This window comes from Rhodofomes roseus (assembly GCF_022264815.1).
Source record: "Rhodofomes roseus strain CIRM-BRFM 1785 chromosome Unknown C8Q71scaffold_8, whole genome shotgun sequence".
Classification (NCBI taxonomy): Eukaryota; Fungi; Basidiomycota; class Agaricomycetes; order Polyporales; family Fomitopsidaceae; genus Rhodofomes; species Rhodofomes roseus.
Genome location: NW_025952964.1, coordinates 456,899 through 478,047, shown reverse-complemented (window position 1 = coordinate 478,047; position 21,149 = coordinate 456,899). Strand labels below are relative to the sequence as shown.

The window sequence follows — 21,149 nt, the reverse complement described above, 5'->3', positions numbered from 1 at the left end:
TGTGTAGCAGTTGACTCGTCATGGTGCTCGCCGCGGATGCTGCCGTTCTGATCATTCAATCGCCCGGTACGGTTGCGCCGCAAAACCGTCGTTCGTGTTCGTGAGGGGTTGGCGAATATCGTCTACGCTATGTCAATTCATATACCTCGGGGACCAAGCTGACTACGTCGATCGGCCGCCCAATGCCGCGATAATTTGCTCATACACCGTGAAGACTATACCGCCGCTCATCTGCGCGCAGTCGCTCAGTCCCCAACCAGCCGTTCTGAGTTTATAACGGCATAGTACTCACCACCAACCGCGCCAGCCGCGGGGTCGTGCCCGTCCAGAACCTCAAGGGGCCCTCTTCTGTGAAGATCCGGTAGGCGCAGTGGAACGAGTTGCGGTACGCCTGTCTTGCTTCTAGGCTCTGCATGCGCGTCTTGATCACACTAGTGTGGTGCCGCCCCCGTCAACGAATGTCATCACAGTACGATGGAGGTGCACAGACGACTCACTCGAGGGGCATGGTAGTGTAGACGGTGACGAGCCCGGCAACGGCGCCGATACCGAAGGTCATCCCGCCGGAGAGGTTCTGCCCTGGTCGCGCGGTACCGAGGACAAATTGCTTGAGTGTCGTGTATGTCGTGAAGCGAACGGCGGAATTCGCGCCTACAGCTCCATGAGCTTATTGTCTCGCCCAAGTATGCACACAGATGTTACCTTGTCGCATCATCTGCGGAGAGACAGGAAGAGATCAGGAGAAGAGTAGTCGGAGGAAGCGGTAGGAAACAGACCACTGGGAAAAGCCCGCGGTATATGCCGCCGATGCCCTCTTCGCGAACGATCGAGACTGTGCCGTGGATGAGACCACGATATCTTGGGTTTGGGGTCTTTGCATCGTCGATGAGCTTGGTCCTGCGGCACGACGCTTAGCAATGACGGCACATAAGAAAGATATGGCCATAATTACTTGATTGTTTCTGAGGGCGTCACAGCGAAAACGGCTTCCATCATACCCGCGCCCAGACCAGCTACGCTTCCCGTCAATGGCAAGCTCAAAACTTGCCGTGAAGAGCACACACCTACGAGACTCCTTGGCGCCGTGACTTTACCCTCAATCACCGCAGTACGTGAGACAGGTGAAGGCGGAAGGATCCGATTGCGATGAATGAATACTCACCTCCGCATCGGCCAGCATGTGCTTGAACTGGTCATACGACAGGAACCGTACACCAGCCTTGACCGAATTACCTACAGGCGGTCGCCATATTACGCGTGCACCTGCGCCGATACGACTGAAATACGTACCAACAACCAAGGCCATGCACCCAGAGTACAACCCTGGCAGCCCCTTCGTCTTCACCGTCTCCCGAATGATGGTCCATGGGCTCTGCCTCTGAAACCCAGATGAAGCTTCGGTATGCGTCGATACCCATCCTCAGTAGCTGACACGGACCTGACCACTGAACTGCGACCTCGTCTTAACATATTCCGTCGGGTACGTCACGAATCTGCGTCACCTGAATACGCTGAACGGTCGACGACGAACGAGTAGGCAGGCGGGGCTCACGCTTCTACCGCGCCGGCGGTCGTCCCCGCGATGACCGAGTGTAGCGGCTTTTCTCTCTTGAATATCGGCTTGCTCGGCTGTGAAGTCATGATTTGTGTGCAAAGCAGGGGTTGAAGATGAAAGGTCAAAACGGGAGTTGGACGAAGAGGATGGGACCGAGTTGGTGGGCCGTGGCTGCTCCGCGAGTCGTCCGCTCAGACTGGTACGCGTGCTCGTGACTCAGAATGTCTTCAGCCACCACCGCGCACTGGTGACTGGTCACTGTATGTACCGTGTACGCGCCGGGCCAATATCTGCCACACGCTCTTCAATACTGTTAGACTCAAAGTCACTTAGTCACACCTTCACCACTGGCGAGCGCGAAGTGACCATAGCTCCGACATACTCTGTGTACAATGCGGTGGCACAAATTTGGCTTCGATGAAACTCACTGCGTCGGGTATTAGTCAGTTTGAGCGGTCGACGAGGACTCGGTGAGCTCAAACCTCTTCGTTGGTTGTATTTGAATATACCGGTAGTACATTGACCGCATGCTAGACTCGAGGATGGCTTTTACGGTTACAGACTAGGTCGTATTCGACTCTGCGTAATCTCCAGATCGCGTCTGAGGTCTGGGTATACGTAGGTACACCCTCACCTTATCAGGTTCCGTCGTCATCGCCGCAATTCTAGCTCTCCAGGCTACCAGATTCTCTTCCCAGGGATTCAGGTTCCCCGGCCGGATCACTTTCATGTCCTCTAATCCCTGGCACATCACGATGGAGTACCACAACCGCTGCTTCCATCCCTCCTCAAAGTCGCCTCCAACAGCCGCGCGGACTTCCGTTCAGGAAGGGTTCCACCTCGAGCTCCGCAGGAGATGCGCAAGTCCGAACTGATTTTCGCGGTGCTGTCCGCCCTAGGAGTGTAGGGCCGACAGACTCTACCGCCCGACGCGAACCAACAACGAACGTCTCTGGCCATTGCACTCCGCGCCGCGGTTGTTGGTTCTGGAAACATTGACCGTCCGGTATGCAATATTTGACGAATTCGAGCCAAGTATCGACGCTGAGGGCTTCTGGCACTAGAGTCCCCAGATCGAGGAACGCGTCGAAGGCAGGCGCGAAGAGCTCGCCATATATGACGAGATGGAAGAAGGTGTCAGAAGGTTCAGCGTATACGGTGGCCGCGTCGTCGGCACCGCCTTCCTAGAAATTGGGCGTGGCATACCATTGCTCGCCGATACACTTGTCGACGAGGTTCACGACCGGATTGATCGTCGAGAAGCGCATTTCGTACAGCTCGCGAATGCACTCCATGGTCAGTCCCGCGTGTTCGAGTGCGAGTTCTAAGAGGCCTTCCATCCCCTTGCGGAACGCCGGGCGCAGCTCGGCTGTGTTGGCGGAGGAGAGGGATGCCCATGCTCATACTTGGCGTGTGGTGGCCGTTATGAGAGAATGTGGATCGGGTCGGAAGAATGTCCTCGACGCTGCCACGGCGAGCCGTAGAATGGTCCGAGGTGAGGTATGCAGAGACAGTTCGCGACAACGATGGCACGTCGTTGCAAGGTTGATGAACTCTTCGATGTCACAGAAGTAGAACGGAAGAGACAGCAGTATGTCTGCAGGTAGCGAGGTAAGAGAAGATGCAACGTCACTCATGTCTCTTTTATACGAGATTTCACATCCATACTCGCCTGGTGAGCACCAAGTAGCTGTACAACGCTCTATTGATCTGAACGGGCACGCGTAAGTAGACGAGTTGTCTACCGCCAAAGGTGATGGAACCTCTTTTGAATGTAGCGAGTGAATGATGCGCAGGATGCGTCGCAGTCTAGCCGGTCATGTACACTATGTGCCACATGCATACCCACTCGTCGCAACATCCAGATCGCCCCTCAGGTCCGGAAACACGTACGTCTCCTGCCTGCCAACCTTGAACTTTGTGGGTTTCACGGGTAACGCTGCGATCTTGGCCCTCCAAGCCACTAGGCGGTCGCTCCATTGCGTCAGGTTCCCTGGTCTGATCATCATCATGCCCTCAAGGCCCTGGCACATGACGACGGACCACCACAATTCTTGCTTCCACTCTTCCTCGAAATCTCCTCCGACGGCAGCGCGCACTTGCGTCCATGATGGATTCCATCTTGTGCTGTCGAGGAGATGTCGCAGCCCAAGCTGATGCGTGCAGTGCGTGAAGCCTTTGGGGAAACCGGGTTCTGTGGTCAGAAAAGGAACGTAGGGACCGACGGCCTCCACCGCTCGGCGTGGGTCGATGCTCCCATCATGACGTTTCACGTCTCCTGCAGAGTTCTGGCACGCATAGCATGCCCAGTCAGGAATGCAGTACTTGACGAACTCGAGCCGCGTGTCGACATCCAATACCTCGGGCACCGCACCGGTCTCCAGGAAGATGTCGAATGCGGGTGCGAAGAGCTCGCCGTAGGTGGCAAGGTGGAAGAACGTCTCGGGCGGATCCATGCTGAGGGTCCACGCGTCGTCGACGCCGCCATTCCAGAAGTTGGGCGTCGCGTACCACTGCGCGCCGACGCACTTATCGATGAGGTCCACAACAGGATTGATCGTCGAGAACCGCATCTCGTGCAGCTCGCGGATGCGCTCCATCGTCAGGCCGGCGTGCTCGAGCGCAAGCTCCAATAAGCCGTCCATGCCCTTTCGGAATGCGGCGCGGAGCTCAGCGGTGTTCTCGGGAGAGCGAGATGCCCATTCTCCAACTTGACGTGCGGTTGCAGCTACGAGGAAGCACGGGTCTGGTCGAAAGAATATCTTCGATGCTGCCGCTGCGAGCTTGAGGATAGTCCGGGGTGAGGTGTGCAGGGAGAGGTCATGGAGGAGGTGACATGTAGCAGCAAGGTTGATGAAGTCCTCGATGTCGCGAAGGTACGTGGGCAGAAATAGAAGGACATCTGCTGGGAGTGACAGTAGAGACTTAGAAGCCTCGGCGGCAGTCATGCTTTTCACTATGTGTTCAAAGGCTCAGTCGTGATTATGCAGTTTGAGAATGTAACAGTGGGACGCACGAGTGACCTACTACCTAAGTGTTTACGTTGCGCAGATGACCGGATATGAGCAGTGCTGAGGAAAGGACCACAACTTATATGATATATCGGGCCTGCCCAGCGAGCTCTTGCTGGCCGATGAGAATAACAAGGACAATCGGCTTGAGGAGGAGGTCAACTCGCTGCCACGATAGAGCTAGAGTCAGATCGGAGTCGGTCCCGACGCGCGACCACATACGCTCACATACGTACCGTTAATTAGTACAGCCACATCGTCGCCGTCGGCCGGAGTAATTAAACTCTTTTAGGACTGGGAACTACCGTCGGCCCAATTCGCTACGGAACACCGTCTCTTCTCATAAGTAATCGCGCGGTATATGTATTGTCCCGCAGTGTACTGTAGTCCACCACTAATCGACGTCTAAACGTACTACTGGTACTTACCTAGACTGGTCCAGGATGCAGTGTCATTCAGGGCACACTACTAAGTACTAGCGCGCTGCTTGACATCTCCGTCACCGTACGCGTGGTCCGACATCCAACTCGGACGCCTTCCGCTGTCATCGCAAGTACTAGTGCACCGCGTCGATCGCGCGTGCTGCATGGCTAAATGGCTCCCCCCGACCCTCCTCCTCCATCCGAGGTCCGTACGCTCACGTACTTACTTATCAGCCATTTCGGCCCACCGCGCTGGATACGCCTTGTCACCCATTCCGCTGCGCGAGGCTTCAGCTTCAGTCACGGTGGTCTTCTGATGTACTTAGGACGCAGGCAAAGGTTACTCCAAGCGCACTGCACGACACCACCATGCGCGCACATCAAATAAGTACGACTCATCAATCGCTGAGGGCGCTGTTGGGCTCTGATGGCAAATGCCAGTGTCAGTGTCAGCCTCTCAAGAACGTCATGGGCCGCGCTGATGCTCCTCTCCTTTGACAGTTGTTCGACAGCTGTACGACAGCGGGTCAAAGGCTCGCTCGCCTGGGCCATGCGCAGCACTGCAGCCTGCATGCCTGGGACGTCGCCACCATGGGCTGGCTGGCGCACGTAGAAGGCGCTGGGAATGAGGATAAAAAGGGCCCCCTTCGCTGCTCTGGTTTCCCAGCTCACTTCTCTTTCTCGGGCTCAACTACACAGACGGGTACTGGCTGGTGAGTATTCGTCGATCATCGTATTTCTTACCTCGTTCATTGATCACTTCGCTCTGCAGCCTTGTTTGTTTTATTTTACGACTCTTCGACCTCGTTCTTTACGCCCCACGCCGTCCATCACTGCAGATAACAGCCATACATCATGCGCTTCGGAACAGCCGTCTCTTTGCTTTGCGCTGTCGCGTCGATGACGCCGCTCGCGTTCGCCGCGCCAGTCGCTTCCGACTCGTACGTGCCTTTCCGTATGATGTTAGCTCAACCCGGGTCTGACCTTGTTTTCGTAGGACTGGCAGCTTCGAGGCCCGTGCCTTCGACGCTGAGGTCGCTGACCTCGTCGCTCGCTCCGACTTCGACGAGGCGACGAGCCTTCTCGCCCGGGCGGTCGCGGACGTGCTCAGTGCGCGGACCGATCCTCCCAACTACCACAAGCACGACCCGAACAATGGCAAGAAGCCCAAGTACTCGGAGAAGGACCCCAACGGCCCGCCCAAGTACCGCCAGAAGGACCCGCACAAGAAGCCTCAGCCGCCTAAGCCCAAGCCGGGTCCCTCGCGCCCGCGCGACCTTGCGGCGCTCGAGGATGCGCTGTTCACGCGCACCGACCCGCCCAACTACCACAAGCACGACCCGAACAACGGCAAGAAGCCCAAGTACTCGGAGAAGGACCCTAACGGCCCGCCCAAGTACCGCCAGAAGGACCCGCACAAGAAGCCTCAGCCGCCTAAGCCCAAGCCGGGCCCCTCGCGTCCGCGAGACCTGGCGGAGGTAGACGGCCTGTGGGAGCGGGAGTTCGACGACGAGCTTTGGGCGCGGGAGGACCTTGAGGAGATGTGGGCGCGCGAGGTCGAGGATGCTGGCGTGTTCGCGCGCACCGACCCACCCAACTACCACAGGCACGACCCGAACAACGGCAAGAAGCCCAAGTACTCGGAGAAGGACCCCAACGGCCCGCCCAAGTACCGCCGGAGGGACCTGCACAAGAAGCCTCAGCCACCTCAGCCACCTCAGCCCAAGCGTGGCGCCTCGCGCCCGCGCGAGCTGCTCGACTCCTGGTGGTGAGCGGTCCGATGGAGGGGATGTTTAGAAATTGTATGGCACCCATTGTATCCTTGACGTGGATTCCAGTAACGAGACTTGATCAGTTGTGAACTTCATTTCCTGTGTGAGCTTTGAAACGCTTGTGATGCTAGAAGGCTGCTCGAAGGTATCGTAAGTGCTCTTACTATAGTCTGCAGCTGTATGCGCGAGCATTCAAGCTTGTGAGGATGACCCTGTGCCGACTGGAAGGCTGCAAGAACTGTACAGTGCGCGAGTTTATCTACGTATTACAGAATGCACCGACGTGCATCGACATTCCAACTTGAAGCGGCGGCGTGGCCCGTCCTCTGGCCTGCACCATTTATCAAATTCTTGCCGCATTCACATTGCCAGGCCCATCCCGATCTCTATATAGTCGTTTTCAGCCCCCACACGTCTTAAGTTCGCGGTTCTAAGCGAGCAAGGGTACGTAGTCCCGCCATCGTTGGCGGTACACAGTGGAGTAGCAGAGCTACGCGAGCTGAGGCATCCACAGTGCCTATAGATCCGACTATCGATGCGGGGGCGGGTTTCTCAAGCTCAGCGATGCGCCCTAGGTAAGTATGGTTGTTTACATTGATCCGGATCAAGCCGTTCCAACGCTCAATATGCAATTGACATTTAGTACTACTGAGCGACTCGATGCCCTACCCGCGGCCGGGCGTGTTTGAATTCCGATTTGAGTATAACAGCACGTCCATATACACGAGTAAATCCAGGCTGCCAGCAACCGTATGTAGTAGGTGTGCCGCGGATTGGTCCTCCCTGACGGTGGTGTATATCCAGGACAGTCCGTATGTGGTACGGTATCGGTGCTTTGACAACAGCTGGCAGCCGGTACATATGTGTAAATCTCAGTATCATACGATACCAAGGGGACCTGAGATGGTTGTCAATTAACACGTACACCTCCTACCAGTACAATCACTGCAGATTCAAGTCTCTGTCGATCAACCGTATTGATAACCGAAGGGCCGATTTTGCAGAACCGTGACCGTCATCGAGTCCACCAAAGACTCCAAATCTGCCGTCACCTCCTGCATATCGTCGGGGATCCGGTACTGTGCAATCGGCGAACGCGCAAATGCTACTCTAGCCACAATGTCAGTGTGTGAGACACCATCTGGATTCTGCGGAGGAGAGGGCCCGAATACTAGACGGAGGAGGAGGAGACGACGTCCGCCTTCAGCCCGGGCGCGCTCTCGTAGCACTCTACGGAGCGCATCGAGCATCATTCGACCATGGGCATCAGCGCTAGCTCGAGGATCGAATCCCAGAACGAGTTCGCGAAGCTGCGGGCAGGGCGTCCCTGAAGAAGTCGGAGAGAGGGCATGGGGGAAGGCACAAGTGTCGTGATGGAGGCCCGTGACGATCTCGAGGTGCTCGAGCTTCGGACAGGCGGCGAGCATCTCAGCCCAACTGTCTGTGGTCACACCCTCGACGTTCCCGTAGAGAGCAAGGGTCTGAATAGCTGTAGGGAAGAACCCGGTGCCGATCACGGCTATTAGCCCCCGAAGGGAGCTTTCCCGTACGCCATACCTCAGGTAGAGTGATGGTACCAGAGGGAGTTCGTGTACACCAAGAGAAGGAAGGCCCGCATGCTCAGAAAGCCATCGCAGCTGCGAGTCCCAAAAGTCCCTGGCCGGAAGCTCTGTTACAGCATATATGTCGAGCTCCCGAAACTCAGTCTCTCGTATGATGATATGCCGGACGTTCTTGACAACGGGTAGATTCGTCATATCGTCTTGCTGAGGCACGTCCTGCCGGATTGCTCCGTGGCTCGTACGGCGGGAATGTCTATTCAGAAAGAGCTGGACGCTATCCGGAAGCGAGACATGGGGCATGAGCTCGGCAATGACCTGTGTTGGGCCCATGACGTGGAAGCGGCGCATGCGGGGCAACGGCACAGTGCGGTTTAAGTTGACTGTCCACCTCTCTTCTTGCCCCTCTATATGTTCCCACTGTTGAAACGCGAACTCCTCCAGTGACCGAAATGCCTCCAGAATGTCCAGAATATCTGCAAGTGACACTGCATTGGGCTCTCCGCGATCGTTGGGACACCTGATGTCGGCGAGCGCCAACGACGTCAACTGTGCTAAGGGCAGAGTAGCCCAGTGCAGCACAACGCCAGAAACATCGACGTGTCGCAGACTCGGCAGGTATCCCTGTGTGAACTTCAGGGGGAGTATGTGCTTTGCCTTTGCGGTCAACGAAGTTAGAGCGGGCAGACAGGTGTCGCACACTCGTGCGAAAGCGTTGTTTGGGTTGTTTGTTTTCCATTGGATGTCAAGGTGTGCAAGTCGGGAGTGATGCTGCACCAGAGGGGGCGCAAGCAGAGAGAGATTGTTGTCCTGAGGTATCGTCAGGAAGAGTTTGATACCTGCGCCCGCCGAGCGTTCCAAGCAGAGGTCCACGAACTCTAGCGCCGCCTTCGATAAATCGATGTTCCTCCAAAAGACAGGCGAAGTCACGACGATGTCTCTCCAGTACCGGCATACAGCCGTAGTCATGATCACCCACACGTGTGCCTTGGTCTTTTGAGACGACGAGAAGGCATGGGCGAGACGAAAAATCTCGATCAGGGTCTCGGTGGGCAGCCTATGCACCGGGAGGGTCGCGTTGTGTACGCTGTGAAGATTCGCCAGGCGACGCTGACTGGCTCGGGCCTCCATGAGTGTCCATTCGCGCATCTGTTCGAGAGAGCGGCCCTGCAGCTGCGAACGATCGTTCTTTGGCAATACCAGCAAAACGCTATCAAGGAGGGTATTTGGGAACATCGGGGTGAACTAAGGCGCGGAGGGTCGTGTGGTCAGTTATCGAAACATCAATGACATGGGTTGTTCTACATGCTTACCGTGAGCGAGCCCAAGTTGGTTGCACAGAGGATGCAGTGTCCGAGAAAGCGGCAGATTCAAAGTGTTGGTTGACACCGATGCTGCATTCTCACCGTCACATGAACATGACCGCCCACTGTGATGGCTCACCGCCTTCAAGAAGCCAGGGCCGGCGCCCGCCACGTCTTAACTTAGCACCATCAGAGCTTGCTTGTTGCGGCCTATAAATGCAGAGTTCATCATCATCATCAAGAAGCCATCCTCAATATTGGGCGAATATCGGGTCTGAGACTCCCTGAACGAGTCTTAAGCAAATGATCATTAAGAGCACGGGGTAGGGATGCAGAACGAGGGTAGGGATCGGTAACAAAGCGCGGGGAAACGACGCTCGGTCGCTTCATTAAATGTAGCAGGTATAAGTTATCATAGCGTATCCCAACACTCGCCTGTGGGTATTTGACGAGGGCCATGGCCAGCCCGGTGGCGCGACCGTCTTGGTATCAAGCAAGCATAAGGCAGGACCAACTGGCCGTCTATGAGCGCGTGAAGCGGTCCCGCCACGAGCGCGAGAACTTGCTAGAGGCCATCGGATAGTTGGTTGCACCTGCCATGCGGTCTCGTCGGCGTCCGAAGCAGACGGTGCCTCCCGCGAGGAAGAGGAGGATGAACGATACAAATGTCACCCAGAAACCTATCAGCGGCGAAGAATGAGCACGATGGTTTGGCTGGGAAGGAAAGTAGACGTACCGGGTGCGGTATCTGTGTGGGCGTTCACGCCGTCCAGCTTGCCCGCCTCGCTCTTCACATACGCGTAGAGTGCGACGTCAACAAGGAATGCGATGAATGCGATAGTGCCTGCGAGAAACGCTGCCAGGGACGCGAACAAACGGAGCGTGATGTGGCTGGAGAGACTGAGGAGGAACGCAATGAGGGTCACGCCCGCCGCTGCGAGTGTGTCTGCGTGAGGCGTGAAAGGTCGTGAAGAGAAATGGCACGCACCGACTGGATGGAGCGCGAGTCCACGTGTCCAAGAGGCACCGATGGAGACAGAGCTAGAGCCGTTGTCGCTGTAAATGGTGACATTGTACGCGTTGCCTGCGAATACGCGTTATGGACGCGTCACTGAAGGATGCAACGAGTAGACTAACCTGCGCTACTGCAGACACGGTCCCCAGAAGACTCATACCAGCAGTCCGCCCTGGTGATCCACGACGGTTACTCCTGTCCGTGTGCCGAGTCACAATACCACGTACCAAGTGCCAAACTGATGGGCTGGTCAGATAATGCCGGGGAATACGATCAGATTGAGCGGACATGGACGCACCCTTAGCTCCGTGAGCGCATTCGAATCACTACCCGCCGTCACCTTGCCCCCGTCAAAGTGTACGCGTGCAAAGTCGAGCGTCGTCAGGTAGGGCAGCGAGATAGACACGAGAAACAAGAGGACAAAGGCGACGAAGAGGAAGAAAATCCCTGGGATATGGAACAGACGGCCCATCCTCAGGTCGGTTTGGTCGGCAGGCTCAACAGGCTTGGGTGCGCTGGGACGATGGCCTCAGACGTATATCACGGTCGGCGACGAGGAGGACGTGCGGCGGACGAGCAGCACCCCGGCTCGTGTCCGTCGTTTTCACTCCACGCGAAAATCTCGAAGCGAAGATCGGCTAGCTCCGTAATAACATGACGAGAGTCGCATTGTGGCCTGATTGCAGCGGTCAGGCAAGCGCATTGCATCAGGCGCTGCCATTGCTAGTGAATGTTGACAGTGGCCGACCTGTTGGACAGAGCTCGCGGCGACGGGTGCAGAGAATGACAGAGTATTGGCGTGCAAAGATGGACGTGCGTACTTTAGTACTCACTTGAAGCTCAACGTAGTGGCGGTCTAGCACACTGTATGTCTCGATCAGGCAAGTCCCCCAGTGCACGTGGTAACTTGCGAGAGACTAAGTGCCAGAGTAGGCCAGAGTACTGTCTGTCATGCTGTACAGCTACTGTAGAGTAGCAGCGCTTTCAGTGATGCGATGTATCACTGGGATGCGCGTACTGTACATAACGGCGTACGAATGTTTCGCCAACTCCAGCTGCGAGTCATCAGGCTCCCAACTGACTTGATCCAGCCGGCTGTTCAAGCTGCCGACATAGCCCATCATGTCCAGAGATAAATGGCACCTCTCGATCGCGGACCAATAACACACCTCCCTTCGCACCAACTCGAACCCTCGTCCGCAAGATCCACAGCTGCAGTCGCTGTAGCTGGTGCGTGTAACGTCCGGTCTTGACGCGACGTATTGTAGATACTGACCTGATCTGCAATCGCACTGTTCAGGACATGACTCGCGATGAATGTTCTGCGTCCCTGCTGTCACTTCCGGAAGACGTCCTTCTGACCCTCCCTCACTACCTTCGAGACATCGAAGACTTCATCAACCTCGCTGCAACATGTCGCCTCCTCCATAACCTCTCCCTACACACCCTGCCTCGCACCATCCTCCGGCTCGCCGCCGCGGCATCGAGGACATTCTTCCGACCTGACCCGTGCTTCCTCGTAGCTGCAACTGCACGTCAAGTCGGAGAATGGGCATCGCGTTCTTCCGAGAACACCGCCGAGCTGCGCGCCGCCTTCCGAAAGGGCATGGATGGCCTGCTGGAGCTCGCGCTCGAGCACGCAGGCCTGACGATGGAGCGTATCCGCGAACTGTACGAGTTGCGGTTCTCGACAATCAATCCCGTGGTAGACCTGATCGACAGGTGCGTCGGCGTGCAGTGGTATGCGACGCCCAATTTCTGGGACGGCGGCGTTGACGACGCATGGACGCTCAACATGGACCCGCCCGAGACGTTCTTCCACCTTGCCACCTACGGCGAGCTCTTTGCGCCTGCCTTCGATACGTTCCTCGACACCGGTGTGGTGCCCGAGGCAATGGATGTCGACACGCGACTCGAATTCGTCAAGTACTGCATCCCGGACTGGATGTGCTACATCCGCCAAAAGGACCTGAGAAATACAGGCAACAAACCCGACCCGCGCCGGGTTGTTCAGCCTGTCGGACCATACGAGCCTTTCCTGAACTCCGTAAAGACGTATCCTGACGGCTTCACGGAGTACACACACCAGCGTGGGCTGGGGCATCTCATCGACAGTACGCGGTGGAACCCTTCCTGGGCGGAAGTGCGCGCCGCCGTTGGCGGCGATTTCGAGGAAGAGTGGAGGCAGGATCTGTGGAAGGCCGTCGTCATGTACCAGGGTCTCGAGGGCATGAAGATGATCAGACCGGGAGACTTGGCGCCTTGGAGGGAGCGGTTGGCTGTTTGGAGAGCAAAGATCGCGGCGTTGACGCTTCGCCCTCGCAAGGTGAGGGTCGGAAGGCAGGAAACGTGCGTGTTTCCAGACCTGAGGGGTGATGTGGATATCGCCTCCGGGTCACTATAGCGGTGGTACACAGTAGTCGTATCCAGCTTGAGCCTCATACGCGCCATTGATCGTGATGATTCGCTCAACTTTAGCACGCTTGCAGCGGGGTATTCAAAGTATCGGGGATATTGCCCCGTATCCTTTCATTTTCCCACCGATTTGGTGCAGGCGGGTGTCGTTGTCGAAAAATGAGACGTCGTAAGGCCTCAAGTAAGTTAGTATCATATTAAAGCTACAGCAGCGGGGTGCGTTGTCGCGATCACATGATCGCGCCACGCGGAGTAGCGCTGAGCGGTTGCGACGACGGTCCTACCTTACATGTAGACTCAGAGTTCCTGGTACTTACCAACTCACATCGTTTGGAACGCCCCGAGTGACCTCTGACCTCGTCGCGCATATAACTGCCTACAATTTCGCAACTGCACGCGCGATGCCGAAGTGTGCAAACCCGCTGTTCCTGCGCTGGGTGAAGGAATTCCACGACGAGAAGGACTACCGCAAGCGCGGCGGGCCTCCGCGGGCGACGGGCTACGAGAATGCCGTTCGCGCGCTCGAGATGTGCACGCAGACATACGCACATCCGGCTGACATGCGCGGGAAGGTCTCCGGCGTTGGTCCGACGACCATCGAACGGTGCGTGATACATGCTGGTCCCCGTTGTGGGTATATGCGTGCTGATAGCGTTTGCCTGTGCAGGCTGACGGAGAAGCTGGAGGAATACTGTGAAAGGAGGGCGATGCCAATGCCAGAGCCAACACCAAAACGTACGTATACGCTATACGTGTACATTGCCGTCGTTAACGGTCCGTTATTCAGCGGCCCGTGGTCGTAAGGCTGTCGCTGCCAAACCCAAGACGCCTTCCAAGGCTAAGGTAGAGAAAGCCGAGTCGGACGACGAGGACTTTACCCCCACGAAGAGAAAACGCACACAACGCAAGGCTGCGGCGTCCAAGGCGAAGGTCAAGCACGAGGAGGATGAGGAGGACGAGCCTGAAGACGACGACGAATACGAGGACAAGCCTCCGCCGAAGAAGCGTGCCAGGCGCATGCCGAAGAAAACCCAGGAGCCCGTGGAGATCATCGTTCGTGAAGTTGAAGAGTCTGAGTAACTTCAATGAGCAGTGCATACAGCCTGACGAGGAGCGATGTGGTTGTCTTCCCGTATACTGTAGTCGTGCCTAATCTTGCTGTCCTGGCTGCATTACTTATCTGCTTCATGTGTACCACTAGCACACCTCATTTGCTGGATGTAAGTTACCGTAACGATAATCCTAGACTTCTCCGTGTATGCTTGAATGGTGGAGCTCGATGTGAATGACCTGGTCATAGCTAATCGCGCGCATCCTGCAGTTGGTTGTCCTCGCTGCGTGCCAGACACACAGGGAGGAAAGAGCAATACCATGCATAAGTATGAGCGCATAGCACCGTAGACCCTGACCGTATGTCATATCACACGCGCAGCACCCATTCAAGGACCTCCATGATATTGATTCTCTCGTCTATGAATAAGTGAGGATAGTGTAGCACGATCAGTATGCACAATGCGTGAGAGGCTATGATAGAGATGTGAGGGTCGAAAGCACGACGAACGTAACCGGATGCGTGAGTAAGCAAAAACAATGCTGCAGCAGAAGGAGGAAAAAGGGGGGGGGGTCGAGGGGCGAGCAGTGTGGGTGCGTAGGGGAACGCTCGCAAGGAGTGGGACGCAGGCAGGTAAGGCGAATTACGAGAAGAAGTAGAGCGACGACTTGATCTTGTTCACGTCGAACGTGCCCATCTCCGGGACTGGCGGGAGCAGGCTAGAGAGCTCGACGAACTTGTGATCGAGCGGGCCTGGCCCCGCGTTCGCCAGAGCCGCAGCAATGAACTTGGCGGTCTGTTTCGCAGTGGGGGACATCTTCTTGTGTTGTATGGACTTCGCTTCCAAGTCTGTAACATCCTCCACGTCCTCCATCTCCTCCACGACTTCCGCTTCGGCAACGTCCTCCTCGGTGGCCTCTTCGACCTGCGCCGGGGTAGCAATGGCAGCAGAGTCCTCGGATGACTTCGCGAAGTCCGCAGGGAAGCTCTTGATCGTCAGGCGCTCGGGCTTGATGCCATGCTTCTGAAGCATCGAGCCATGCTTGAGGATTGCGACGGGGACGATGTAGCCTTTGTAGCGCTCAAGAAACTAAGCTTGCGGTTAGCACCGAGCCCGTCCACGATCAACGACGGATACGCACCTCCTGATATAGCCGGTTCATAACGTTCGAGGAATGCAAGGCGATGAAGGTGTCCCGGATGATGGCGGCCATTTTGTCGACGTCGCCGGCGTGCGTCCAGTACGAGTCGTGAACAGACGCAAAGGTCAGCTCTTGTGTCTGCGAGGGATGTCAGCAAGGCTTGTCATATGGAGAAATACACATACAACGTACCCGACACTCCAGGGCAGTCAACATCATATGCGTGGCGTCCAGACTATGGATGAAGTTCGGCGGGAACGCAGATGCCTGCCTCATCGTATTCACTGCGATACAGGATCAGCAAGCACCGCTACGCACATTCAAAGATAACATACCAGTCGTGGGGATGTTGGGGTCAGAGATGTACACGCTCTGCATCGCTGTGAGGATCTGCTTGCGCTTCGTCGCCCTGTACGGCTGGACAATAGGCAGACCCAACGGGGTCGTCCAAATCACAGTCGTCATCTGTTCCTTCTTCAGCTTGGCGAGCTCCGATTCACGCGTCCGACGGCGAGTCAGCGACTTCAAGTTCTCCGCCGCTTCTTCAGCGCGCTCCGGCGGGATGGACTTCGAGATCAGGCGTGCGCAGACGTTCAGCCATTCCTGGATGGACTTCGCGCCCTTGAACAAATCGCCAATGCATCCAAGAGTCTAGCACGATGTCAGTTTCACTCTGTTAGATGTAGAGAAACGAAGCGACTGACCAGCCTCGCCAGATATGCCGACGCCTTCCAGCAATCCTCAGCGGCGATGTCTCCTCTTTCCTTAAGCTGCCTCTCGATCTGTTCGCGCGCACCAATGAACGTCACACCATAGACGGTAGTCATGACCTAGGACATCATACATCAGCAGGAGCACGCGAGAAACCCCAAATCTACTCACGGTCTGCTTGACGACCTTCCGCGAGACCTTGCCCTTGAGCATAATGGCCTCTACGTGCCCCTCCTTGATGCCCTGCTCTAGCTGCTCCTCGACCATGTCCGCGACATAAGAGTACACGTCCGATGGCCGGTCCGTCACGTCGAGGTTGACCTGCTTTGCACCGGCAGCATCACCGCCGAGTGCGGCGTAGTGCTGCAGACCGTTACACGTGCCGTCCTGGTGCACAGGGAGCGCGCACTCGTACGCATGTGGATCTGGCGAGTTCAATGCCTGCCTGAGCTCTATGCAGGTCGCAAGACATTGCCAGGGGTCTTCGGCCTTCGTCCACCATCTCCGACCCTACAGCGCAGTCAGCAAAACGATTTACGCTCGGCGAGGGTGCACACTCACAGTCAGCGGGTTCTCGGCACTGTCGTAGATCTCGTCAAGACGCTCGTGCACCCACTGCACTCGTTCATCAAAATTCGCCTTGTCGTACCCGTAGAGACCAGCCAGGTGGATCTTCAACCACCGCAGTCCTCGCTCACCAATCGGCTTACTCTCGGCAAACAGGAGGAGACCACGACTGAGGTCGTCACCAATATGGCTCAGGTGGGGCGGCAAGGGGTACGCGCGCCCACGGAAATCGACGTTGTGCGGGAAGTAGAACGTATCGCCCAGGAACTGAATAAAAAGTGGTCAATACCAGATCGTTAAGATGTACATACTGCGGCACTTACAGCACGCGCGATCTCAATCTTGTAGTTGACATCGCACCGTTTCGAGTGGTCATTCGCCTTATTGTGTTGGTACGTTCTCTGCCTGGTGAGGTACGCCACGCGCGCAGCCGGGTCGGTGTCCCAGTTCATCGGCTTCTCCGGCTCGGGTACGTCGTTCGACACTGGGGGGATCTTGCAGAAGCGCTCGCCGGAATTCCACACCTGCAGAACGATATCGAAGACCTGGCGGTTGATCTGCCAGGGCGTGCTCCCGAGGATGTCCAGACTGGTGTACACCAGCTCAAGGTTGCCCAGGCTGGATGCCCGACGGAGGTAGCTCTGCTGCTCCTGGCTGTCCTTAAAGCGCATCGCCCATGCTGTCGGTAGCAGTCAGACACTGCCTTGAGTGGTGCCAAACAGAATGAAGTACTCACTCTGGTTGTAGATGTAACCGCCCTCATCGGGACTGAGCCACTGCTTAGGCTTGACAAGCATGGGCAGATGACGTGGATGGAGGGTCCCCCGCACAGAATCCTTGGAGATCTTATCGGCGATAGATGGGTTCAGCTTGATGACACCGAGCTTGTTCCCGCGCAAGTACTCGTAAGTGTGAAAGAACGCGGGCTGTTCCTCGGAGCTGCATATGCCGTTCAGGGAGGCGCTTATATGACAATTCATGGGATACTCACTGGACTTCTCCCGTCGCTTTGTCCGTCTTCGTGCGCACCACGGTCGCGATATCCATCAGACAGTCTACGAGGAAACTGCCCACTTTCACGCGTACGGCCTGCGACCACTCTGCGGACCATTCCTCTGTGTCCTGAAGGAACCTCTGCGCCACGAGCCGCTGCGACTGCAAGTCGCGGTACCCAAGGCTGGTGAAAAACCCGTTCGACGGCGCACGTCCGGCGCTGGGGATGGCGATGTTGTGCTTCTTGCACATCTCCGCCTTGTACTCCAGTTCGACGGCCTTACCGATGGAGAGCAGGGCTCGGGCCGTCTTCATGCCGTGCTGCACACCGCCCGTCCCTTGCATATGCATCAACTCGAGGATCACAATCATCGAGAGTTTCTCGGGGGTCAGCAAAGACAAGAACGGGCTCAAGCCGACCATCCTGCGTTTGTCAACTGTAGTAACGTGAATTGTAACGTGAATTATAAGGCACGCATATAGCTGATTAGCGGACGTACCGAGCTTGACTTCGGAATTATTCTTGAGCCTGTGCTCCTGTTTGTCGACATTTTGGATCTCCGCCTTCAACCGCTCCTTTAACTTCGCATGCCATTGCCACATCAGCTGCTGTAAATCGTTCGTCTTCAGCGCTTTGTTCGAGAGCCCAAGCTCCTCGAGCAGATCGGTCGTGTGCTTGAGGCGCTCAACGGCCACGTCGTAGACCGATTCCTCGAGCAGCTTCTGACGTGCCGCGACATCGTCGGGCAGCGCCCGGCGCGCGAATACGACCTTTGCAAGGTGTTTTCGCAACGTCTCCAGGTTGAACGGCACGTCCGGCTGGGGCTCGCCCACATCCTCGGTCGCCTGCATGCCCACAACACTGCCATCGTCTCCGTGGAGCACACTGATACGTTCCACTTTTCTCCGACGCTTAACTGGCATTGCCTCCGGGACGTTATCCAAAGGATCGTCTTCTTGACGACCGAGCGACTCCGCCATACCAAGTTCGCTGACCACATTTGACAGGCCCATCTCCACCGCGGCCCTCGACAGCAGCTGGATCACCTCCGACGCCTCTTCCGATGTCTCGAGCGCGCGGTCAGCTACGACCATCGTCGGCGCTACTTGGTGGTCAATCATGCTCCGTAGCAACTGTGGGGGGTCCCGCTGATCGCGCGAAGGTATCGGCTTCGCCGAGTCCGGCCCATGTCGTAACCACGCGAGGAGCATGACAGTGTATGTATTTGCTGTCGGGTGTACCTGCGAGCTGCCGTCTTCCATGGCACCGAAAAGCGACCACGCCTCGTCCAGCCACATCTCCGGGTCCTCGCTGTCCCTCCCGCGGGCCATCTCCAAGTATGCATGCAGCATCGAGTTGTACATGCGCACGTCGAGCAGCGCGCTTTTTTCGGACTTGCGGAGATCGTTGAAGATTCCTTGCGCTCGGCGTACGTCGTACAAGTTGTGCAGACATGCGCCAATGACCGAGATAAGGTTCTGCGTGGGAGTGTCGGTGAAGAGCAGAGCACGGAGGTCGCTTGCGTTGGCGCTGGCGGGCGGCGTGGGGAGGATGGTGTACGATGTCCGGCGCCGCAGGAAGTGTTCCATTTCGTCCTGCCAGCTGATGGTGTCAGAGGGCATGAACGCCGGTAAGGCCTCGGACGGCGCAGAGGCGGTCGCAAGGGCGGGTGCACTGGCCCGTTTTGAGGGAGTCGAGTAGAGTCGGGCAGGGCGGGGGAGGCTCTGCCGGGAGCACGACAGCAAAGTCGTCTCCACCTTGCGGGCTGAACGGGGGAGCATGGTGGCAGCGATGCTGGTCGAGAGCAAGGGAGACGCTGCAGAGAGGGCAGCGATGCAAGCACAGCGATGCAAGTCGTTGCTGCTCAAGCCTTCTCCAGCGATCGCCTCTATTTCCCACCGAAAAATTCAGCCACCGCCATGTTTGCTCCGAACAAACCGGTCATCACGTGCCTCCTGCTTACTGGGCGACTCCGTCGTTACAAATTCCCCTATGGTGTGGCCTTCAATAAGGACGTTGCCCAGGCACTCGTGTGAGCAAGCAGTGTTTTCAAACCAGAGCGGTCCTTGAAGCTCGAAGGCGGTCAATGGCAATGGTACTCTCCGCTACGGGCGTGGATAATCATTCGGTATCTCAGCCACCGCCGGATGCTGTCATGGCAGTATACACGGGTCTTGCTTGCTTTTCTCTATGGACAATAGCTCTGCCGCCATGGCAGAGGTCTGTGAATCGGATTCCGAACACAGTCTCAGCTTTATGAACAGTTCAGACTAAGTTGTGCAATACGACTCGGATGAACCAGTCGCAGTCATACCTATCATTCTTCAGGGAAACGAAGATATGCCTCCCGATATTGTCAGACCCTCAGTTCACCATCAGACTACTTGTGCGGAGGATACCTGGCATGCTAATGAGAACAAAGATTTGGTGAGTCAACACCACCATGAATGACTGAAACCTCACATACCGAAGATCTGCGGATTGCCGTCAAAATTCGACGCGTATGGATAGCCATGAAATTGACTCAGGAGCTGAGTTGAGACGGGTTGTGGATGCTGGTCAGGCATCCCGCAACATCCTAGGACTTGCTAGCAGCACGCCAGAACAAGCAATAAGCATATCATTCATACTAAACATACGAAGCCATCAATCATACAGCGATACAACTACACAGCAAAGCATATGAAGCATCGACTCGGCAGCGCTCAACGGTGGCTTGGGAACGCGCAAGAACGAAACGGCAGGCAGGGGGATTTATTGCGCGCCCTCCGCCGCCTTCTTCTGCTTGCCCGCAGTCAGGCTCTTGTGGATGAACGGAAGAACACCTGAAAGAAGGAGCAGGTGAGCGGCATAAAGGGTAGTAGCAGAAATGAGTAACTCACCTCCTCCTGCGATGGTCGCGCGAACGAGCATATCAAGCTCTTCGTCGCCGCGAATGGCGAGCTGAAGGTGGCGAGGGGTAATACGCTTCACGCGCAAATCCTTGGAGGCATTTCCTGTGCAAGGGGATCAGGGGTGTACATGAGTCAATGCAAAGGCGAGGTTGCAGATGCGCCACATACCTGCGAGCTCCAAGACTTCAGCCGTTAGGTACTCCAGGATTGCAGAGGTGTACACGGCCGCCTTCGCCCCTATGCGAACGTTGTGCTGCGTTCGCTGCTTCAGGTAACGGTGTATACGACCAACAGGGAACTAGATACAGAACATGAGCCACGATGGTTTCCTCGACTGATCACTCCACCGGACAGGGGACCACAAACCTGCAGTCCGGCCTTTTGACTACGCGTGTGCAACACCCTCTGCTGCTGCGAGGGTTGGGCAGGCGCGTCCCCACCAGCACCAGCAGTCGACGGCGGCGCCGCAGACTTCGATTTTCCTCCGGCAGACTTGGGCTTCTTCGGCGACGGCATATCTCAAAAACGCGAGTGTCCGCTAAATATAGCCTTCTCAGACGCGTCGAATGTAGCGAACGCGGTACCGCAGGCGCGCAAACAGAAGTGTGGCGATACCAGAATGGGCACGGCGGGCGTGCGCGGGGTGGGCAAGGCAAACGACGCGAGGACGCGGAAATGCGAGGGTCGCGCGGGTGTGGCGGATCAGGGGGAGATGGTGGTTGCAGGAAAGGAGGCGC

General features: G+C 56.6%; 10 protein-coding genes across 10 annotated transcripts; 4 read left to right on the top strand and 6 right to left on the bottom strand.

Annotated features, from left to right (window-relative positions):
- Positions 1-69: 69 nt before the first annotated feature.
- Positions 70-1,973, bottom strand: C8Q71DRAFT_555626 (mitochondrial tricarboxylate transporter). The gene is made up of 11 exons (XM_047919319.1): positions 1,553-1,973; positions 1,439-1,493; positions 1,291-1,378; positions 1,163-1,233; positions 1,065-1,095; positions 953-1,013; positions 777-897; positions 703-715; positions 498-651; positions 293-431; positions 70-231 (listed from the first exon to the last, which is right to left on the bottom strand). Exons 1-11 carry the CDS (start codon positions 1,639-1,641, stop codon positions 163-165), a joined length of 891 nt encoding a protein of 296 aa, XP_047779720.1. The 5' UTR covers positions 1,642-1,973; the 3' UTR covers positions 70-162.
- A 1,304-nt stretch (positions 1,974-3,277) lies between these two features.
- On the bottom strand, positions 3,278-4,906 carry C8Q71DRAFT_556129 (uncharacterized protein). Its single transcript, XM_047919322.1, has 3 exons — positions 4,803-4,906; positions 4,583-4,732; positions 3,278-4,511 (listed from the first exon to the last, which is right to left on the bottom strand). Coding segments are annotated over exons 2-3 (1,131 nt in total). The 5' UTR covers positions 4,584-4,732; positions 4,803-4,906; the 3' UTR covers positions 3,278-3,381.
- On the top strand, positions 4,783-5,637 carry C8Q71DRAFT_753844 (uncharacterized protein). The gene is made up of 3 exons (XM_047923462.1): positions 4,783-5,193; positions 5,315-5,430; positions 5,490-5,637. Exons 1-3 carry the CDS (start codon positions 5,153-5,155, stop codon positions 5,615-5,617), a joined length of 285 nt encoding a protein of 94 aa, XP_047779718.1. The 5' UTR covers positions 4,783-5,152; the 3' UTR covers positions 5,618-5,637.
- C8Q71DRAFT_753842 (uncharacterized protein) lies at positions 5,598-6,855 on the top strand. Its single transcript, XM_047923461.1, has 4 exons — positions 5,598-5,701; positions 5,761-5,929; positions 5,986-6,129; positions 6,595-6,855. The coding sequence occupies exons 2-4, from the start codon at positions 5,844-5,846 to the stop codon at positions 6,758-6,760; spliced, it is 396 nt and encodes a 131-aa protein (XP_047779717.1). The 5' UTR covers positions 5,598-5,701; positions 5,761-5,843; the 3' UTR covers positions 6,761-6,855.
- An 848-nt stretch (positions 6,856-7,703) lies between these two features.
- C8Q71DRAFT_556139 (uncharacterized protein) lies at positions 7,704-9,905 on the bottom strand. Its single transcript, XM_047919323.1, has 2 exons — positions 9,633-9,905; positions 7,704-9,564 (listed from the first exon to the last, which is right to left on the bottom strand). Exon 2 carries the CDS (start codon positions 9,553-9,555, stop codon positions 7,729-7,731), a length of 1,827 nt encoding a protein of 608 aa, XP_047779716.1. The 5' UTR covers positions 9,556-9,564; positions 9,633-9,905; the 3' UTR covers positions 7,704-7,728.
- On the bottom strand, positions 9,885-11,227 carry C8Q71DRAFT_555726 (uncharacterized protein). Its single transcript, XM_047919320.1, has 5 exons — positions 10,937-11,227; positions 10,866-10,876; positions 10,761-10,810; positions 10,360-10,707; positions 9,885-10,303 (listed from the first exon to the last, which is right to left on the bottom strand). The coding sequence occupies exons 1-5, from the start codon at positions 11,108-11,110 to the stop codon at positions 10,146-10,148; spliced, it is 741 nt and encodes a 246-aa protein (XP_047779715.1). The 5' UTR covers positions 11,111-11,227; the 3' UTR covers positions 9,885-10,145.
- A 338-nt stretch (positions 11,228-11,565) lies between these two features.
- C8Q71DRAFT_556026 (uncharacterized protein) lies at positions 11,566-13,191 on the top strand. Its single transcript, XM_047919321.1, has one exon. The coding sequence runs from the start codon at positions 11,942-11,944 to the stop codon at positions 13,040-13,042; it is 1,101 nt and encodes a 366-aa protein (XP_047779714.1). The 5' UTR covers positions 11,566-11,941; the 3' UTR covers positions 13,043-13,191.
- Positions 13,192-13,337: 146 nt separating this feature from the next.
- C8Q71DRAFT_753836 (uncharacterized protein) lies at positions 13,338-14,346 on the top strand (the record flags this gene model as incomplete). The annotated part of the gene is made up of 3 exons (XM_047923460.1): positions 13,338-13,657; positions 13,721-13,788; positions 13,841-14,346. Coding segments are annotated over exons 1-3 (560 nt in total), but the record flags the coding sequence as incomplete, so codon positions are not given.
- A 401-nt stretch (positions 14,347-14,747) lies between these two features.
- On the bottom strand, positions 14,748-19,140 carry C8Q71DRAFT_796192 (DNA/RNA polymerase; the record flags this gene model as incomplete). The annotated part of the gene is made up of 11 exons (XM_047925659.1): positions 14,748-15,194; positions 15,247-15,384; positions 15,439-15,530; positions 15,582-15,897; positions 15,951-16,076; positions 16,129-16,467; positions 16,519-16,791; positions 16,848-17,203; positions 17,261-17,463; positions 17,516-17,954; positions 18,018-19,140. 11 exons carry the CDS (start codon positions 19,138-19,140, stop codon positions 14,748-14,750), a joined length of 3,852 nt encoding a protein of 1,283 aa, XP_047779712.1.
- A 980-nt stretch (positions 19,141-20,120) lies between these two features.
- C8Q71DRAFT_753833 (histone 2A) lies at positions 20,121-21,140 on the bottom strand. Its single transcript, XM_047923459.1, has 4 exons — positions 20,779-21,140; positions 20,581-20,710; positions 20,401-20,514; positions 20,121-20,343 (listed from the first exon to the last, which is right to left on the bottom strand). The coding sequence occupies exons 1-4, from the start codon at positions 20,926-20,928 to the stop codon at positions 20,273-20,275; spliced, it is 465 nt and encodes a 154-aa protein (XP_047779711.1). The 5' UTR covers positions 20,929-21,140; the 3' UTR covers positions 20,121-20,272.
- Between the last annotated feature and the right edge of the window lie 9 nt (positions 21,141-21,149).

Excerpts from the sequence above, each read along its gene's own strand:
- C8Q71DRAFT_555626 (XM_047919319.1), bottom strand. The coding sequence starts at position 1,641 with ATGACTTCACAGCCGAGCAAGCCGATATTCAAGAGAGAAAAGCCGCTA. Across the intron at positions 1,494-1,552 it reads ACCGCCGGCGCGGTAGAAGC|ATTCGTGACGTACCCGACGG; the intron begins GTGAGCCCCGCC and ends CAGGTGACGCAG. Across the intron at positions 432-497 it reads TACACTACCATGCCCCTCGA|TGTGATCAAGACGCGCATGC; the intron begins GTGAGTCGTCTG and ends GCACCACACTAG.
- C8Q71DRAFT_753844 (XM_047923462.1), top strand. The coding sequence starts at position 5,153 with ATGGCTAAATGGCTCCCCCCGACCCTCCTCCTCCATCCGAG. Across the intron at positions 5,194-5,314 it reads ACCCTCCTCCTCCATCCGAG|GACGCAGGCAAAGGTTACTC; the intron begins GTCCGTACGCTC and ends TGATGTACTTAG. Across the intron at positions 5,431-5,489 it reads CTCTGATGGCAAATGCCAGT|TTGTTCGACAGCTGTACGAC; the intron begins GTCAGTGTCAGC and ends CTCCTTTGACAG.
- C8Q71DRAFT_556026 (XM_047919321.1), top strand. The coding sequence starts at position 11,942 with ATGACTCGCGATGAATGTTCTGCGTCCCTGCTGTCACTTCCGGAAGAC.
- C8Q71DRAFT_753833 (XM_047923459.1), bottom strand. The coding sequence starts at position 20,928 with ATGCCGTCGCCGAAGAAGCCCAAGTCTGCCGGAGGAAAATCGAAGTCT. Across the intron at positions 20,515-20,580 it reads TGAAGTCTTGGAGCTCGCAG|GAAATGCCTCCAAGGATTTG; the intron begins GTATGTGGCGCA and ends CCCCTTGCACAG. Across the intron at positions 20,344-20,400 it reads CGCGACCATCGCAGGAGGAG|GTGTTCTTCCGTTCATCCAC; the intron begins GTGAGTTACTCA and ends TCCTTCTTTCAG.
- C8Q71DRAFT_556139 (XM_047919323.1), bottom strand. The coding sequence starts at position 9,555 with ATGTTCCCAAATACCCTCCTTGATAGCGTTTTGCTGGTATTGCCAAAG.
- C8Q71DRAFT_753842 (XM_047923461.1), top strand. The coding sequence starts at position 5,844 with ATGCGCTTCGGAACAGCCGTCTCTTTGCTTTGCGCTGTCGCGTCGATG. Across the intron at positions 5,930-5,985 it reads GCGCCAGTCGCTTCCGACTC|GACTGGCAGCTTCGAGGCCC; the intron begins GTACGTGCCTTT and ends TTGTTTTCGTAG. Across the intron at positions 6,130-6,594 it reads GATCCTCCCAACTACCACAA|GCACGACCCGAACAACGGCA; the intron begins GCACGACCCGAA and ends CAACTACCACAG.
- C8Q71DRAFT_555726 (XM_047919320.1), bottom strand. The coding sequence starts at position 11,110 with ATGGGCCGTCTGTTCCATATCCCAGGGATTTTCTTCCTCTTCGTCGCC. Across the intron at positions 10,708-10,760 it reads CCGTGTCTGCAGTAGCGCAG|GCAACGCGTACAATGTCACC; the intron begins GTTAGTCTACTC and ends GCGTATTCGCAG. Across the intron at positions 10,304-10,359 it reads CCACACAGATACCGCACCCG|GTTTCTGGGTGACATTTGTA; the intron begins GTACGTCTACTT and ends CGCCGCTGATAG.